The sequence below is a fragment of the Mus pahari genome, chromosome 9 (assembly GCF_900095145.1).
Source record: "Mus pahari chromosome 9, PAHARI_EIJ_v1.1, whole genome shotgun sequence".
Classification (NCBI taxonomy): Eukaryota; Metazoa; Chordata; class Mammalia; order Rodentia; family Muridae; genus Mus; species Mus pahari.
In genome coordinates this window covers 49,069,559-49,089,128 of record NC_034598.1, presented here as the reverse complement: position 1 = coordinate 49,089,128, position 19,570 = coordinate 49,069,559, and the positions used below count along the sequence as shown (strand labels likewise).

The window sequence follows — 19,570 nt, the reverse complement described above, 5'->3', positions numbered from 1 at the left end:
ACTCTGCCTTTTTTATTGGATATTTTATTTATTTACATTTCAAATGTTGATGCCTTTCTGCAAACCTCCTATCTTATCCCTCCCCTCCCCAACTTCTATGAGGGTGCCCCCCACCCACCCACTCTCTGCCCTGGCATTCCTCTACACTGGGGCATCGAGCCTTCACAGGACCAAGGGCCTCTCCTCTCATTGATGTCCCACGAGGCCATCCTCTGCTACACTTGTGGCTGGAGCCACGGGTCCCTCCATGTGTACTCTTTGGCTGGTGGTTTAGTCCCTGGAAGCTCTGGGGGGTCTGGTTGATTGCCATTGTTGTTCTTTCTATGGGGTTGCAAACCCCTTCAGCTCCCTCAGTCCTTCCCCTAACTCTTCATTGGGGTCCCCATGCTTAGTCCGATGGTTGACTGTGAGCATCCGCCTCTGTATTTGTCAGACTCTGGCAAAGCCTCTCAGGAGACAGCTGTATCAGGCTCCTGTCAGCAAGCACTTCTTGGCATCACCATAGTGTCTGGGTAAGACTCTGCCTTTTAAAAATACTTATTTAAAAGAGTAAAATGCAAAAATGTCAACGCAAAATTAAACAAGACAAAAGAAATCTGACCTATGCTTGCAACCATTGTTCAAAAAAAAAAAAAGTAAGTTATGTCATGTTTTGTTTTGTATTGTTTTGTTTTGTTTCTTGAGGCAGGGTCTCAGAACTCACTCTGTAGAAGAGGTTGGTCTCAAAAGCAGAGACACACCTGCCTCTCCCTCTCGAGTGCTGGGATTAAAGTCCTGCACGACCACTGCCCAGCTAAAAACTAAGTTCTTATGTATAATTTTACCAAGTGGTGCAAGAAATAAAACTCTGTCTGAAAGTTTTGCAGAAAACTAAACTGTTCTCCCCAGTGATGGTCTGGTTCAGATAACAACCCCGGAAACAACAGGTCCAAAACATCAATTTACTATTAGCCAACAACTTCTCTAATTTTCTTCCAATTTTGTTCCAACAAGAAAAAGTAAAATGTGTCTCCCCACCTCTAGTTAGATGTAGCCTTCTTACATCTCTCACATACGAACAGACTCCAATCAGAACCACTAGACGACGGCTCTTTTCCCTGAGCATCCCCCACCCCCTCCCTTTTTATTATTTATTTTCTATGAAATTCCCACATTCCTGTGAGCCGTTGAATCTGTACCTTTGTACCAAAGGTGTAAACTGGTGGTTGACTCACTTGCCATGGAAAACTCAGACTAAATAGCCTTTGATTTTTCTCATGCAGTCCTCATTTCGAATACTGAATATAGTAACTCTATGACAATTTTCCAAAACCTCTTCATGAGATATTGGTTTTGTTTCTAAAATATTCATCTTTTGCAAAGGACTTGTTAAAATCCTATTATTACTAATCAAAGTCAATATGCTAAAGGTCTCTCCTTTTCGGGGACAATCCTGTTGCTAAATGGATAGGTTTTCGGAGCAGGGAAGATGCAGATGGACTCTAGAAGGAGCAGTAGGAGTCGTCTACACCTGCGAGACCTGAAAGAGACTACAATTCCCAGCAGCCCCTCCGGCGGCGCAGGTCAATGCGCGCGCAGCGATGGAGTCCTGTCTTGTTCCCGCCAATTCTCGTGTCAGTCCTGTCCGGGTCTAGTTCCTTACTTCATGGAGCCATTTGATTCCGCGGAGCTGCCGGAGCTACTCAAGCTTTATTACCGAAGGCTCTTTCCCTACGCCCAGTACTATCGCTGGCTCAACTATGGAGGAGGTGATGGAGGCTGGAACGGGATGGGTAGCGGGGCTGGGAGCCGCGTGTGAGGATATTCCGGGCGGGATGCCCTAGGAAGAAAGGCTCCTTCTTCACCGATGACAGGCATTTCGTCCTTGAAATATTTACACCTCCTGTTTATTGTTCCCTAACAAATGTGAAACTGTATGCCCCGTCAGATTACAGGCTATCTAGAACAGAGTTGGGCACAGGGCACTCGTTAAAAATATTCCAGAGAGCCTAGTAAATCATACCTATAATCCTTACATTCTGGAGGTTGGGGCATGTGGATTTTCATGAGTTCAAGGCCAGCCTGGGCTACGTAGTAAGCTCTAGGGCAACCTAGTCTACACAATAAAACCTGTCGTTTAAAAACATATGTCAGCCGGGCGGTGGTGTCGCACGCCTTTAATCCCAGCACTTGGGAGGCAGAGGCAGGCGGATTTCTGAGTTCGAGGCCAGCCTGGTCTACAGAGTGAGTTCCAGGATAGCCAGTGCTATACAGAGAAACCCTGTCTCAAAAAAAAAAAAAAAAGTCTTCCCACATGCCCTAAACTGAAATTAAAATTATTTTGCAGTGACAAAGAATTACTTCCAACACCGTGAATTTTCATTCACACTGAAAGATGATATTTACATTCGCTACCAGTCCTTCAACAATCAGAGTGAACTGGAGAAGGAGATGCAGAAAATGAATCCATATAAGATTGATATAGGCGCAGTATATTCTCACAGAGTAAGGAATCTTTTTTTTTTCATATTTTGTTTGTATCTTGTTTGTTTGTTTGTTTGTTTCATAAGCCAGAGTGAGTTGGTGCCCCCAAGTTTTGAAGTTAATGTTTTAGAGTGTATTTTTTGTTGATGAAACACACCTTTTCTTCAAGTTAATTTTAATCTTTTGTTTGTTTGTTTGTTTGTTTGTTTTTCGAGACAGGGTTTCTCTGTATAGCCCTGGCTGTCCTGGAGTTCACTTTGTAGACCAGGCTGACCTCGAACTCAGAAATCCGCCTGCCTCTGCCTCCCGAGTGCTGGGATTAAAGGCGTGTGCCACCACGCCTGGCGTTAATTTTAATCTTGTTTAACACTCTATAGACTGAAAATCACTTGGCTGTTACTGCCTTGCCTTCTTACCAGATTTAGAAGAAAAGGTGCGCATTGGGCTGGATTGTAGCTCAGTTGATAAGAGTGCTTGCCTGACATGCGTGAACTGTTGGATTCCATTCCTAAGAACACATAAACCAGGTGTAATTGGCATTGTCTCTAATCCCAGCATAAAGAAGGGAGGGGCCGGTTTTGTCTTTTTTTTTTTTTTTTTTTTTTTTTAAGATTTATTTATTGTTATATGTATGTACACTGTTGCTGTCTTCAGACACACCAGAAGAGGGCATCAGATCTCATTATGGGTGGTTGTGAGCCACCGTGTGGTTGCTGGGTATTGAACTCAGGACCTCTGGAAAAGCAGTCAGTGCTCTTAACGTTGAGCCATCTCTCCAGCCCTGGTATGTGCCTTTTATTGTCTGTTCTGGTAGATATTGATGGACCCTTACAATACCCCTGGTCTTCAGTTGTGAGGGGAGCTATATTTTTCCTACATAACCTGTCCTTTAAAAAAAAAAAAAGTTATTTCTGAGGATTTCAATGATAGATCATTAAACTCTCTTTGCAGTCTTAACCCGTTCACACTTGCACACACACCCATTTATAATCTTCCTGCCCTGCCTCCCGAGTTGCTGGGACTGTAGGTGTGTACCAAAGCACTCAACAATGGATGTGATGTTTCACTGAGAAGTGACTTGGCTGAGCCATATTCTTAGAGACTCTTTGAGCTAAGTTCGCCGAGGTCTTTGTCAGGATAAAATCTCCACTAACATAGAAACTTTTGTTTCGTCACTGATCTATCCCTGGAGCCTAGAACGGTGCCCAACACATCTGGTCAGATTCTTCTAAGAGGAATCTAGTCTCCTACCCAGGTTATCAGTGAAAGCCAATAGATGTGAGGAGAAAGGTCTGAGTCTCTGGATAGAGATGGCTCCACAGGAAAAGCACTCGGTTTGGACCTGAGTTCAAACCTCCAGCATCCACATAAAAGCTGGTCATGTCTATGCTCACACCTATAACGTGTGTGTGCGGGACAGAGGCAGGAGACACTGGGGCTTGCTGGTAATCAAGGGCAGCTTGGGCTACATGAGACCCTGTCTCAAAAACAACAGAGACTCATTTGAGAAGATATTTTTTAATATGTTTAAGGGATCTAAAATAAGTATATATGTGTTATTTGTGTGTACTATAACAAGGAAAGATTTGTAAAATACTCTATTAGGAATTATTTGTATAGACATTTACTTATTAGAAACTGAACATAGCTTTGTCATTTCTATCAGGCAACATACACTTAGAGTTAAATCATTACACCCTATTTTAAGTCGATAAAAAATAAAACTACCCGACTGCTCTTCCGAAGGTCTGGAGTTCAAATCCCAGCAACCACATGGTGGCTCATAACCATCCGTAACAAGATCTGACTCCCTCTTCTGGAGTGTCTGAAGACAGCTACAGTGTACTTACATATAATAAATAAATAAATCTAAAAAAATAAAAAAAATAAAACTGTCATCAATTCAGGTTGTATGAGATCCAAACTGTCTAAAGTGTCCTAGGCGTGGTATTATGCAGCATCTTTGACTTACTCACCGTGTAAATAGACGTGAGCAGCTCTTACAGAACCTGATGGCGGTTTGTATTCATAGCCCAGTCAACACAATACAGTGAAGCTGGGAGCTTTCCAGGCCCAGGAGAAAGAACTGGTCTTTGACATCGACATGACAGACTATGATGACGTAAGGAGATGCTGCAGGTAAGCGCCCTCCTGCTGGGGTAAGTGACAGTTGCTGGCAGTGAGTAATGACACCTGTGTTCCAGTTCTGCAGACATATGTTCCAAGTGCTGGACTCTCATGACAATGGCCATGCGCATCATAGACCGGGCATTGAAGGGTATGTGTCAGTGTGTCCTGGGTGTCAGTGGGTTGTAGGTGTCAGTGTGCTGTGTCTCAGTGTATTGTGTATCTCAGTATGTCAACATGTTGTATGAGTCAGTGTGTGTCGGTGTAGTGTGTGTTATGTATGTCAGTGTGTTATTGTGTCATGTGTGTCCGTGTGTTATGTCACTGTGTTGTATGTGACAGTGTGGTGTGTCAGTATGTCATGTGTATCAGTGTGTCATGTGTGTCGGTGTGTTGCAAGTGTCAGTGTGTTGTGTGTGTCTGTGTTGTGTATGTGTTTTTGTGTGTCAGTGTGTTATCCTCTCAGTCTCTGTATTTCATTATCAGATCACATATATTTCTAATATTTTCCCCTGAAACATAAGAGGAAAAAGAAAAGAGAAAAAATTAGTAATGAAAACATTAATACAGCTGTTGAACAAACTAGCTTACCTTCATTAAGAGAACAGTCTTACCCGGGCTGGTTTTAAACCCGCTGTATTGCCAAGGATGACCTTGAACTCCCAATCCTCCTACCCCTGCCTCAAATTACAGGACCTCTGAGCTGATTCCCAGCGGCCGTGTGGTTGCCTCACAGCTGTCCCTAATCCTAGCTCTAAGGGATCCAGTACCGTCCTTCTGGTCTCTGCAGGCACCGTCATGTACAGACATACACTCATGTACACATAAATATCACATACAGACATACACTCATGTACACATAAATATTCATGAAAATAAGTCAAGGAAGAAATAAATCCTTGTCAGGAAGACAAAGATGAGTAAGAAATGCCAGCACTCCGGTCACAGCAAACACTTGAGGCTCTTGGTAAGTCGGCATGAGGAAAATGGGAAACTGTCACAGGTGAGCGCCCGAGTTCGGCTCTGCAGCACCTGTGTAAAAGCCACAGCACAGGTTGGTAGAGACAGGATTCCAGAGGCTCGCCCAGCCAGCCCATCTAGCTGAATCATTGAGCCCCACACACTGTGAGAGACCTCAGAAAATAAGGTGGACAGCAACAGAGGACGACACCCAGCTCCTGTCAGCCTCTGAGCTCCCACATGTGTGCACAGGCAAGCATACCCTTATGTCATAACCACAAATTAAAAAGGAAAGCGTGAGAAAGCCCAGTCTGGTGGTGCCTACGAGTAATTTCAAAGGCAGAGGTAAGAAGATTAGGAGTTCAAGATCATCCTTGGCAATAGAGCAACATTAAGACCAGTCTGGGTGGGTTATCTGGAGGGAACAGTGTGCACTTTTAATTTCTGCCCTCAGGAGGCAGAGGCAGGCTGATAGATGGAGCTCTATAGACCCTGGTCTATAGACAGCCAGGGCTACACAGAGAAACAAAATGCCATCCTGGGTAACATAAGACGTGTATGAAAATACATCACCAGTACCCACCCGGCCTGGGAGAGGGTAGGCTGGGAAATGAGAGTGCTTGGGGAAAACTTGAGAATTGGGTAAGCAAAAACTAGGTTATAAAATTGTCCTAAAGCCTATTGTTTCTATCCCTCAGAGGACTTTGGATTTAAGCACCGCCTCTGGGTGTATTCAGGAAGGAGAGGTGTGCACTGTTGGGTCTGTGATGAGTCCGTTCGGAAGCTGTCCTCTGCTGTACGTGCTGGGATCGTGGAGTACTTGAGTCTTGTAAAGGTAGTGATCTCTTAGTTAACATTTTCCATGCCTTTCTCTAGTAGACAGCACCCAGACCTCTTTTTTTTTAAGACTTATTTTACTTATTTGATGTATATGACTACACTATTGCTGTCTTCAGACACACCAGAAGAGGGCATCAGATCTCATTACAGATGGTTGTGGGCCACCATGTGGTGGCTGGGAATTGAACTCAGGTCCTCTGGAAGAGCAGTCAGTGCTCTTAACCACTGAGCCGTCTCTCTAGCCAGAACTTTTAGTAACACAGAAAATATATTTTTTAATAGCATTCATATCCTAAAGTAAACTTAGCAATGATCATTTAAAGCCATAATAGCTACTTTTAAAAGGTACTTGCACATGTGTGTGCACACGCAAACACACACGGCACTCAGGTAACATTGAAGGACAGAGAATAGAAAGAAAGCCAGGACCAGAGGGTGGGAAGATGTCTTCTGGACATGGCACAGCCAGTACATTCAGGTGTGCTCACTATAGCTGTGGTTCTCTGTGCAAGTCCTTCCTGTAATGGGGACCATCAACAATTCATTTCTCACGAATAGAAGAAGCTTCGCCCTGCCCCAGGCCCCACTCCTTCATGTGGAACTCCTGAGGGAGGGCATGCCATTCTCATCAATGCTAATAAATGGCCATTGCTCTGGGAATAACCTCTCACCCACACTGGGGCAAGAAATTTCAATTAAACTCAGTGAGTCTCACACACAAATGAGCAGAATGTAGGAAGAGGCCCTGTTGGGAAAAAGGGTTTCAATAAGGGAGGGTGAAGGTCACAGAGGAATGGGGTGTGTGTGAAATAACTAAAATTCATCTTATAAACATGCGAAATTCAAACAATAAATAATTCTTTTTTTTTTTTTTTTTTTAAATATATGTGGCATCTCATGCCCATAATTCTAGCAGGGAACTGAAGCAGGCAGATGGCCCCATGGTTTAGGTCATCCTGGGCTGTAGAATGAGACTTTGTCTCCAACAGCAGCAGCAACAAAAAGATACTAACTGTTTTATTGCTAAGTATCCTCCTTTGTAACAAAAGGAATTTTGTCCAAGGAAGTTAGAGGTGCTGAGATTCTGAGCTGGAGAGATGGCTCAGTGGTTAGAAGCACTTTTCACTCTTGCAGTTCCTGGGATCTGACCCAGTCTTAAGGCCTTTTTAGCTACACTCTCGTCGTGCACATGCATGTACTCAAACACACACATACACAAAAGATATAATAAAATTTTCTAAGATAATAAAATAGCATCCAAGCTTCTGTCCCTCAGAATTTAGCCACTGTCTTCATCGGTTTTATATAGCTTTAAATGGAATAGTAGAACATATTAAAGAAGTTTTTAAATAAATGCTTTATAATATACATAAAATTCTTTTTTGATGATTTATTTTTCAGGGTGGTCAAGATGTTAAAAAGAAAGTTCACCTAAATGAGAAAGTTCACCCTTTTGTCAGGTCTGTTGGGAAAGACCCCCTGAGGGCCAGGTCTGTTGGGAGAGACCCCCTGAGGGCCAGGTCTGTTGGGAGAGACCCCCTGAGGGCCTCTGGTTTGCCACTTGTAGACACTTCTTGCTGCCAGTTTTCACCACTGAGTAGTGTTTCCAGTAACAGTTGCAGCTGATAGCCTCTGACTTTGGCCCTGTTCCAGTGTCTCTACTGTCATTCTCAGTAATCTTCAGGACTTCAAAAGAAACATGATAGTACTTCCACTTAAAGACAAGAGAAGTAGGTTTTGGAGAACTATATGGTTCGCTTGTCAACATCTAGCGCACAGATCCTGGTCTACTCAATTCTAGCATCCATGCCGTTTCCTACCCCGGTTTTACCCTGTGACCTCGATAAATGCTGGAGGCACCACCTGTGTGAATGATATGGGGACCGTTTGTGCTCCACCTGACTCCAGGGTGGTAGTAAAGACAAATGACACAGGCTGCAGTACATTTGCGAACTGCAGACTCAGGAAAGTGGGGACAGTTCAAGACAGGGTTTCTCTGTGCAGCCCTGGCTGTCCTGGAATCCTACCTGGATTTCTACCACTGTTGCATGTCCTGTGATGTTAGTAACATTATAGATTACAGGATTTAAGAAGTAATCATTTAAGCCAGGCATAGTGTGGCACACACCTTTATTTAATCCCAATACCAAGAAAGCAGAGGCAGGCAGATCTCTACAGAGGCCAGCCTGGTCTACGTAGTGAGTCACAAGCCATCCAGACTTGCACAGTGAGACTCTGTCTCAAAATAAACATTTCCCAAATACTTATGACAGGTATGTGCTAGGCTATTTCCATTTTAAGTGTGTAGTTTTAACTCGGCTAACAAAAGGGTCTTGTTCCAATTATCTAGTTCTAGAAATTCAGAAAAAATAGTGACCACCTAGTAGGGGAGTGCCTGTATACCCCGTGTCTTGCTAATACTGTTGTTACTGTCACCCCTACAGAAAATCTATAAACATAATTAAAAAGTACTTTGAAGAATATGCCTTAGTCGGTCAAGATATTCTTGAAAATAAGGAAAACTGGGATAAGATTTTAGCCCTTGTTCCTGAGAATATCCTTTCCTGTGGTTACTATGTAAGCCAGTTGTGTCGGTCTGTGACATAGATGTGTGCATTTATATAGTCTCTGTGACATCATAGATGTGTGCATTTACATAGTCTCTGTGACATTATAGATGTGTGTTTTTACATAGTCTCTGTGATATTATACATGTGTGCTGTCTGCATAGTCTCTGTGACATACATGTGTGCTGCCTGCATAGTCTCTGTGACATTATTCATGTGTGCTGCCTGCATAGTCTCTGTGACATACATGTGTGCTGCCTGCATAGTCTGTGACATTATTCATGTGTGCTGCCTGCATAGTCTGTGACATTATTCATGTGTGCTGCCTGCATAGTCTCTGTGACATTATTCATGTGCACTGTTTGCATAGTCTCTGTGACATTATTCATGTGCACTGTTTGCATAGTCTCTGACATTATTCATGTGTGCTGCCTGCATAGTCTCTTATGTTCCTAGATACTTAATCTTTTGTTTTATGCAATTATCTCCAGCATGTCTACATTTTTGTATCACTGGGCTACAGTAAGAAATGGGACCATTCTGTAGAATAGTTTCCTCGTCTTACAAGTTGTCCCTAGAATTAGTGGTTAAGGATGGGGAATCATTTCATCTAGATATGATGCCATAAGTATGTTCTAATTATGCTAGCATTCTTTCTGCCAGATTACTACTATAGTTGCACAGGGGAACTTTTAATGCTGTAAGTGCCGAGCACGTGTGTCTCAGGAATCATTAATAGTTTCTGAGTGTGTGAAGCATCAACCTTCTTGTAATAATATGTACTAAAGACTTACTCATTGAGGTATTCCAAATGAGCATGCTCCTTAATAAAGCATCACCAATTCATGATGAGCTGCAAAGAGGGTTTCAGAAGTTACACAGTTCACCTCAGCGCTGGGAATACCTGAAGAAAGTGGCCAACTTACCTCAGGTATCCACCCCTGGGCTCCGTGTTTACCAATACTAACACAGCTCCTGACCGAGTTATAACTGTATGTGCTGGAAAGACGGCTAAAGCTCCTTCTGATCCTCATGGCAGTCTCTCTCGTGTCTGCTTCTAGAATATCAAGAACGATAAGTGTGGCCCCTGGCTGGAGTGGGAGGTCATGCTCCAGTACTGTTTCCCACGCCTGGATGTCAACGTCAGCAAGGGAGTCAATCACTTACTGAAGAGCCCTTTCAGCGTTCATCCCAAAACAGGTACAGTGCAAAGTCAGGAAGTCTTGTGAGACAAGGTCTCACGATGTAGCCCTGGCCGGTGTGGGACTCAGAGATCTGCCCGTCCCTGCCCCCCTAGTGCTGGAATTAAAGGCGTGTGCCACCCCGACTGGCTCAGTATGTGTTAGCAAGGATGTCATTAGTTGTGAATACATGTCTATGAGGTAAAAGGTTGAAGAGACTGTTGACTACTTTCTACCTATGTTCCCTTTGTCAGCTAAGGAGCTCCCGGGACAATTGCTACTAGATAAAGGTTTTGGGGTTAGGAGACATGTAGCTCAGTTTGTACACTGTTTGCCTGACATACCCAAAGTCCTGGGCTCCATCCCTATCAACCATAAAACTTTATGTGATGGCACAGGCCTATAATCACGCTAATTAGGAGGAGAACACACGGGAGGATCAGAAGTTTAAAGTCATTGTCAGTAAGGTGGAGCTTGAGGCCAGCCTTGGCTATCTGGAAATCTTGTCTCAAGGAAAAAAAAAAAGGAGAAATCAAACTGAAGCCTAGAACCGAGTTTTACACATTTGTCATCCCAGCACTCGAGGTAGAAGCAAGAGAGTTAGAAGCCTGGGAGGTGAAAGGAAGGTCAGAGTCATCCCTGGCTACATAGCAAGTTTCAAGCCAGCCTGGGTTCCATGGTGGGACCCCACTTCAGAAGGAATCATTGTATCCTCAGCTCCTAGGTACGCAGTTTATGTATCTCCTCAGATATAGATTTATAAGATAATGCTACCTACCAACTTAATATTACCTTTAGCAAAATATCATTTATTTTATTACCAAGCAGACATCACAGTATTTTTTTTTTTAAGATTTATTTATTATTATGTCTAAGTACACTGTAGCTGTCTTTAGACACACCAGAAGAGGGCATCAGACCTCATTATAGATGGTTGTGAGCCACCATGTGGTTACTGGGGTTTGAACTCAGGACCTTTGGAAGAGCAGTCAGTGCTCTCAACCTCTGAGCCATCTCTCCAGCCCCACAGTATATTTTTATACAAAATAAGCTGCTTGTTGCTGGATACCATTGTCTATGCAGTCCATCATTTGGCTAATAATATCATTATGGCCACATGACAGTATTTTCAAAATATTTTGAGCCGGGCATAGTGGCACACACCTTTAATTTGGGAGGCAGAGGCAGGTGAATTTCTGAATTCGAGGTCAGCCTGGTCTACAAAGTAAGTTCCAGGACAGCCAGGGCTACACAGAGAAACCCTGTCTCAAAAAACAAAACAAAACAACAACAACAATATATATATATATTTTTTTTTAATTAATTTTTTTTTTTGGTGGGACTGCTGAGATGGCTCAGTGGATAAAGGGCACTTGCCACATGTACTGTTCTTCGAGAGGACCTGAGTTCGAAGCCTAACACCCACGTCACGCAGCTTGCAGCTGCCTATAAACCTAGCCCCAAGGGGATCTGATGCCTCTGGCCTCTGCAGGCCTCTGCACTCATGTTCATAGAACACACACACATTAAACTTAAGATGTCTGTTGTGGTCAAGTGTAGCAATGCATACATATAGTTTCAGCTCTCAGGAGGTTCATAAGTTCAAGACCAGATCGGGCTACATAGTGAGACCTTAAGGTGCTCAAAAATCCATCCCAATACTCAGGCAGAGACAGGAAGATTGCTGAAAATTCAAAGCCAGCCTTATCTGCACAGCAGTGATTCAAGGACAACTAGAGCTATAGTGGTACCTCCGGCTCCAGAAACTGAATTTAAAACCCCTTATAATAGCAAAGTTTTTGAAAAAAAAAAAAAATTGCCGTGTGTGTGTGTGTGTGTGTGTGTGTGTGTGTGTGTGTGTGTGACTAAGGATTGAACCCAGGACCTTAAGCATGCAAGTCATGGGCTGGAGAGATGGCTCAGTGGTTAAGAGCACTGACTGCCCTTCCAGAGGTCCTGAGTTCAAATCCCAGCAAACACATGGTGGCTCACAACTATCCGTAATGAGATCTGATGCCCTCTTTTGGTGAGTCTGAAGATAGCTACAGTGTACTCACATAAATAAAATAAATAAATCATGGAAAAAAAAAAAAAAGCATGCAAGTCACTAAACTATATCCCCAGAATTTTGCCAGATTTTAACCAAAAATAATTCAGAGACACAACAACCAACAGTCATGCATTTATCACTTCTGGTTCTCACAGGTCGGGTTTCTGTGCCTATCGATTTTCAGAAAGTGGATCTGTTTGATCCGTTTACCGTTCCAACTATAAGGTATGTTCCCAATCAGTGATTATTCATTACTTGTGACTTTTTTTGAATTTTGAATAGATTATACTTGATCCGTAGACATGACATGACATGATCCAGAGGCAAGGGGCTCCCAAGCTCTAGGCTGGGGAGCGAGAGCTTAGCTTAGTTGTGTGGAGTGTGTAACAACAGGTGTTGTGGTGTACACCTGTAATCTCAGGCCTCAGAATTCAGGGCTGTCCTTGACTATATAAGAAGTTTGAGGCTGCCCTGGAATACATGAGACCCTATTGAGGTGGCAGGTTGGTTATTTGCTTGTTCAGAGCCAGAAGTGCCAGGACCTTTTACATATGCAGATAGTTACTCTACCACTAAGCTGCACCTCAGGCACATGGTACCTATGCAGACAGTGACTCTACCACTAAGCTGCACCTCAGGCACATGGTACCTATGCAGACAGTGGCTCTACCGCTACGCTGTACCTCAGGCTCGGGCACATGGTTTTCACAGATTTTGAGCTTCGAGTGCTAGTATGCCACTTGATGATGTGGGACCAGGAAACAACCCCAACTTCTCGTGTTCTGTTGCTTGCAGTGCCATCTGCCGGGAATTGGATGTGGTTTCCACTCATGAGAAGGAAAAGGAGGAGAATGAAGCTGACAGCAGACAGAAAGTCAGAGGTAGGCTACTGGGCTGACGCTTCCCACCCACAGCAGCGCCTTACCTGTCTGCCCTCCTGTAGGGAACACTCCTCAGAAGCAGGCCACCCTGAAGCCAGCTCCATGGTAAATTCTGTTGTGGAGTGCTTTCTCTAGTTAGATGTATTCCCAAGCACTTCGTTTTCTGGTTTTTAGAGTTGTTTTAGATGGGATATTTGGGGCTGGAGAGATGGCCCAGTGGTTAAGAGCACTGGCTGTTCTTCCAAAGGACCCCGGTTCAATTCTCAGTACCCACATGGCAGCTCACAGCTTTCTGTAACTCCAGTCCTAGGGAATCCGACATCCTCACACAGATATGCATGCAGGCAAAACACCAATATGCCAAAAGTAAATAAAACAAAAACAAAAAAGTTAAATGGGATATTTTTCGTAATTTCTTTCTCTGAGAATATATTATTGGTTTATATAAAGGCTGATTTTGTACCCTGCAAGTTTTAGAATATTCTATAGAGTCATGTCATCTATAAATACAGAGAGCATGACTTGTCTTCCTTCTTTCCTGTTTTTATGCCTTTTAGGTCTGTGTGTTTTGTAACTGCTAGAGCTAAGATTTTGAGCACTGTATCAAGTAAAGAGCAGAGGAGTTGCTGGAGAGAATTCTCAGCAGTTGAGAGAACATACAGCTCTTGCAGAGAACCCAGGTTCAAGGTCCAACCCCCATGTCATAAGATCTGGTTGTAACTCAAGTCCCAGGGGTGCCCTTTTCTGGCTCCCATGGGCACTGCCTGCATGTGGCACAGAGACATACATTCAGGCAAATACTCATACATATAAAATAAAAAGTCTAAAAAGGAGCCGGGTGTGGTGACGCACGCCTTTAATCCCAGCACTCAGGAGGCAGAGGCAGGCGGATTTCTGAGTTCAAGGCCAGCCTGGTCTACAGAGTTCCAGGACAGCCAGCGCTATATAGAGAAACCCTGTCTCGAAAAACCAAAAAAAAAAAAAAAAAATCTAAAAAGACGTAAAAGACATAAGAGGGAAGGTGGGCATCCTTTTCTTGTTCTTGATTTTCAGAGGAAGTGTTCTTGGTCTGTCTCCATTTTACATAACGTTGACTATAGGTTTGTGGTATATAACCTTTATCATTTCAAGTTCTATTCTGTTCCAACTATAAAGTCTCTAGGACTTTGATCATGGGGGCATATTGAGAAATGCCATGCAGTTCTGTCTTAAGTTTATCCATATGATGTATTACATTTATAGATGTATGTATGTTTAACCAAACTTGCCTCACAGGGTTTCTCTGTGTAGACTAGGCTGACCTCAAACTCAGAAATCCTCCTGTCTCTGCCTCCTGAGTGCTGGGATTAAAGGCGTGCACCACCACACCTGGTGTGTATAATCTTCTTAATGTATTCCTGATTCAGCTTACAAGTATTTTGTTGAGAATTTTTACATCTATGCTCATCAAAGAAATTGGTCTGTAGCTTGTTTTTCGTGTGTGTGTGTGTGTGTGTGTGTGTGTGTGTGTGTCTTTACCTGGGTTTGCGACCAGGATAATATTGCCTTCGTACAATGGATCTGATGGTGTTCCTCCTTTTCTGTATGTAGAACAAACTTTTTAAAAATTGGTATGGTATGAGTGTTGGATAGGTCAAGCATCGTGGCATAGCCTTTAATCCTAGCACTTGGGAGGCAGAGGCAGGAGAGTATCTGCGAGTTTGAGGCCAACATGGTCTACAGAGTGAGTTCAGGACAGTCAAGACTACACAGAAAAATCCTGTCTGTTTCAAAAAAAAACTAGGAGAAGGGGGTGGGACATCAGTGACTCTCTCCAGCTTCTATTTGTGATGTGTCTCTTTAAAGTTATTTATGTCTCCTGGAGTTAATTTTGGTATGTGATATGCATCTAGAAATCCTTCTATTTCTTCTGAGTATCAGTTTTCATAGTAATCTCTACCATGGCTCAGTATTTCCGTGGAATGTGTTGGAATAACACCTTATGTTCTCTGTTTGATACATTTATATCTCTTATTGAGTTGACTAAAGGTTTGTCAATCTTACTTCTTCAAAGAACTAACTCTGTTTGGTTGTTATAAAATATTCATGCTCTTTCTGCCAACTTGCTCGTTCTAATGTACTTGTCTTATGACTTAGATTATAAGAAAACCAGTCTAGCACCATATGTGAAAGTATTTGAACAGTTTCTTGAAAACCTGGATAAATCCCGGAAAGGGGAACTTCTCAAGAAGAGTGGTAAGATGAGCTTCCCTTTGTCTTTGTAAAACTAATCTTTGTCTAATCTAGAAAAAAAAATTACTCATTTATTGTAACCTTTGTTGGGTGGTTTTTGATGTTTTGTTTACTTAGCAGTGTGTGTATATGTGTGTACACATTTGCCACAGAATGTATGTGTAAGTCAGAAGACAACTTCGAGTGGCCAGTTCTCTCCTTCCACCCATTTAGGTCCTGGGGCTTGAACTCAGATCTTCAGGCTTAGCAGCAAGCACCCACACCCACAAGCAGTCTTGCCAGCCAAGACCTGTGTATTCTCATTCTGTCCTGGACCAACCTATAACCTGGGCTTCAGCAAGTGTGAAAACATGCCTTTATATATAGTGTGAATTACAGGAAGTGTGAAAACATGCCTTTATATAGTGTGAATTACAGCAAGTGTGAAAACATGCCTTTACATATAGTATGAATTATAGCAAGTGTGAAAACATGTCTTTCTATGTAGTGTGAATTAATAGCAAGTGTGAAAACATGCCTTTATTATATAGTATGAATTATAGCAAGTGTGAAAACATGCCTTTATATGTAGTGTGAATTAACAGCAAGTGTGAAAACACACCTTTATATAGTGCAAATTACAGCAAGTGTGAAAGCATGCCTTTATATAGTGTGTGAATTACAGCAAGTGTGAAAACATGCCTTTATATAGTGTGAATTACAGCAAGTGTGAAAACATGTCTTTACATATAGTATGAATTATAGCAAGTGTGAAAACATGCCTTTCTATGTAGTGTGAATTAACAGCAAGTGTGAAAACATGCCTTTATATATAGTGTGAATTACAGCAAGTGTGAAAACACACCTTTATATAGTGTGTGAATTACAGCGAGTGTGAAAACATGCCTTTATATAGTGTGTGAATTACAGCAGGTGTGAAAACATGTGTTTATATAGTGTGTGAATTACAGCAAATGTGAAAATATGCATTTATATAGTGTGTGAATTACAGCAAGTGTGAAAACATGCCTTTATACATAGTGTGAATTAACAGAAGCTTGAAACAAAGCAGAATATGGAGATAAATGGTCTTCTTTTCTTTTACTGATTCTTTCACTTAAACCATATTTTTATTTTTAAAATTTTGTTTTCTATTTTGTTTTAGATTTACAAAAAGATTTCTGAAGAAAACAGTTCCCATCAAACCAACGTGAATGCCTTCTACCTTCAACCATGGAGCATTTATTTTAATAAATACAGTAGAATCATCAATGGGCCTTAATCCTCAAAGCAGAACTTACTTTCGAGAAATAATTTATGTCCAAGAGACCTGGTTTGTGAGACCAAAAAGGGTGTTAAGGGCCCTGAAACAAATCAAGGAATAAGTGAACTGCAGAAGTTTGTAAAATGTATTATATAAAAAGATAATCCTTAGGTTTCTGATGTACTCGGTTTCTGTACTCTGTAGAGGCGTAAGTGAGCAGGACTGTGCCCAGAACTTCCATTTTAGCACTCTGGATTCCTCCTTCACCTCCATGATTTTATATAAATGACACCTTGTCCTTCAGCCCTGTAAGTTAGTCGTGGCTCACACCTGTGATCCCAGCACTTAGAAGTCTGAGGCAGAAGGATTACCACAAGTTCAGGGCGAGGCTGGGTTACACCACAGTCCATTTATTTTACTGCCTCTGCCTCCAGAGTGCTGGCATAGAACTTCTTTAAAGGAACAGCATGCCAGTGAAAGAATGGGCTTGCTCATGAGAGGAAAGAACTTCCTTCTTCCATGTCCTTTAAATAGGCTGCCATCAGATGTGGCCAGATTTAAGGTGCATCTTACCTCTTCAAAATATCCAGATAGTGGTTTTTCCCACTTCAATGATTTAGTTAAGAAAAATCCCTTGCCCTAGCGTGGTGGTGCGCGCCTTTAATCCTAGCACTTGGAAGGCAGAGGCAGGCGGATTTCTGAGTTCGAGGCCAGCCTGGTCTACAGAGTGACTTCCAGGACAGCCAGGGCTACACAGAGAAACCCTGTATTGGGGGGAAAAAAATCCCTTACAGGTATACCCAGCTGCTTGGGGTTTAGCTAAGTCCAGATATGGTCAAGTTGACAGCCAACACTACTCGTCACACCACTGCTCAGTTTGGTCTGGATTGGTTTTCTTTACTGTTTTGTCTACTTGTTTTGAGAGATGGGGTGAACTCTAAACCAAGTTGGCCTCAAACCTGTGGCAGTCCAACTGTGTCAGCCTCCCAGGTGCTGGGGTTGCAAGTCTCAGCCACCGTGCCCAGTTTTGTCCTTTTTCTTTAGATTTATTTATTTATAGGAGTACACTGTCACTGTCTTTAGACACACCAGAAGAGGACTCAGATCCCCTTACAGATGGCTGTGAGCCACTATGTGGTTGCTGGGAATTGAGCTCAGGACCTCTGGAAGAGCACCCAGTGTTCTTTACTGGTGACATCTCCTACATGCATTTATGTCATTACACTTCCTGTCTCATTGCCTCCTTCTTTCCCCCCAAACAACCTTCCCTTTGTCTTTCATGTCAAATATTTTCTTTGGCTCTCTTGTTCCTCCTTAAAATTATTATTTTTTTTTAATGGTTTTTCGAGACAGGGTTTCTCTGTGTAGTCCTGGCTGTCCTGGCACTCACTTTGTAGACTAGGCTGGCCTCGAACTCAGAAATCCACCTGCCTCTGCTTCCCGAGTGCTGGGATTAAAGGTGTGCGCCACCACGCCCGGCCTTAAAATTATTTTTAACCAGATAACTAAACCCACCAAAATTTCCAAAGATGAGCAATATTAGGGCTTAATAGAATGTTCTTTATCAAACATTTTCCGTTTTAGTGCCTTTTTCCCTCAGCAGCTGGATGAATTCACTACAAAGAAGCAGCTTAAAAATGTAAGCCACTTGGGCTGGAATAGGAGGCTCAGAGGTTAAGAGCACTGGCTGCTCTTCCAGAAGACCTGGGTTTAATTCCCAGCAACCACATGGCAGCTCACAACTGTCTGTAGCTCCAATTCTAGGGGATCTGACACCTTCACACAGACATATGTAGGAAAACACCAGTGCACATAAAAAATTAAAATGGATCATCAAAAATGTGGTAACCAACAACCAAAACAAAGAAGCTATTATAAGGGTGAGGACATAATGGCACTGGACTTTAATCCCAGCACAGGCAGGTAGATCTAGGAATCTGAGGCAGCCTGGGCTACATAGCAAGTTCTATGCCAGCACTCTGGAGGCAGAGGCAGGCGGATTACTGAGTTCGAGGCCAGCCTGATCTACAGAGTGAATTCCAAGACAGCCAGGGCTACACAGAGAAACCCTGTCTCGATAAAACCTTAAAAAAAAAAGAAGAAGAAGAAGAAGTACATTTATGGGGCTGGTGAGATGGCTCAGCAGTTAAGAGCACTTACTGCTCTTCCAGAAGTCCTGAGTTCAATTCCCAGCAACCACATGGTGGCTCACAACCATCTGTAGTGGGATCTGATGCCCTCTTATGGTGTGTCTGACTGAAGACAACTACAGTGTACTTATAATTATAAATCTTTGGGCCAGAGCCTGCAGAGGTCCTAAGTTCAATTCCCAGCAACCAGTTGATGGCTTATAACCACCTATACAGCTACAGTGCACTCATATACATGAAATAATATATAAATAAATCTTTTAAACAAAAGAATTATTTATGAGACCTTGTCTCAAAAAAATTTTTATTTTTGTCTAAACACTTAGACCTCCTCACCTACTCTTAAAGGAAAAATATTAAAAGCCACTTTGCAAAACTCCTTATTTACATTTCTGGATACTAAGGATTTTTTAGTGTTCAGCTTCTAAGAAGTAGTGGGTCAATTAAAACTTCTATAATGCTGGGCGTGGTAGCGCACGCCTTTAATCCCAGCACTTGGGAGGCAGAGGCAGGTGAATTTCTTAGTTCGAGGCCAGCCTGGTCTACAGAGTGAGTTCCAGGACAGCCACGACTATACAGAGAAACCCTGTCTCAAAAATCCAAAATAATAATAATAATAATAAAATAAAAAAAACTTCTATAATATAGAATTTTAATTATATAATTGTATTATAATAGTCACTGGGCTACAGAAATGATGGCTCAAAGTTTCTGGCTTTTTTGGGCACTACACAACTGTGCTGCACAGACATACATTCAGACAAAATACCCATTAAAAAAATAATTTCTGGGCTGGTGAGATGGCTCAGTGGGTAAGAGCACCCGACTGCTCTTCCGAAGGTCCGGAGTTCAAATCCCAGCAACCACATGGTGGCT

General features: G+C 42.5%; 1 protein-coding gene across 1 annotated transcript; it reads left to right on the top strand.

Annotated features, from left to right (window-relative positions):
* Positions 1 to 1,574: 1,574 nt before the first annotated feature.
* Prim1 (DNA primase subunit 1) lies at positions 1,575 to 16,552 on the top strand. Its single transcript, XM_021204858.2, has 13 exons — positions 1,575 to 1,748; positions 2,327 to 2,484; positions 4,496 to 4,602; positions 4,668 to 4,741; positions 6,249 to 6,385; positions 7,792 to 7,850; positions 8,835 to 8,944; positions 9,797 to 9,888; positions 10,019 to 10,157; positions 12,344 to 12,413; positions 12,984 to 13,069; positions 15,206 to 15,304; positions 16,446 to 16,552. Exons 1-13 carry the CDS (start codon positions 1,646 to 1,648, stop codon positions 16,463 to 16,465), a joined length of 1,254 nt encoding a protein of 417 aa, XP_021060517.1. The 5' UTR covers positions 1,575 to 1,645; the 3' UTR covers positions 16,466 to 16,552.
* The last annotated feature ends 3,018 nt before the right edge of the window (positions 16,553 to 19,570 follow it).

Excerpts from the sequence above, each read along its gene's own strand:
- Prim1 (XM_021204858.2), top strand. The coding sequence starts at position 1,646 with ATGGAGCCATTTGATTCCGCGGAGCTGCCGGAGCTACTCAAGCTTTAT. Across the intron at positions 1,749-2,326 it reads CTGGCTCAACTATGGAGGAG|TGACAAAGAATTACTTCCAA; the intron begins GTGATGGAGGCT and ends ATTATTTTGCAG. Across the intron at positions 6,386-7,791 it reads AGTACTTGAGTCTTGTAAAG|GGTGGTCAAGATGTTAAAAA; the intron begins GTAGTGATCTCT and ends TTTATTTTTCAG.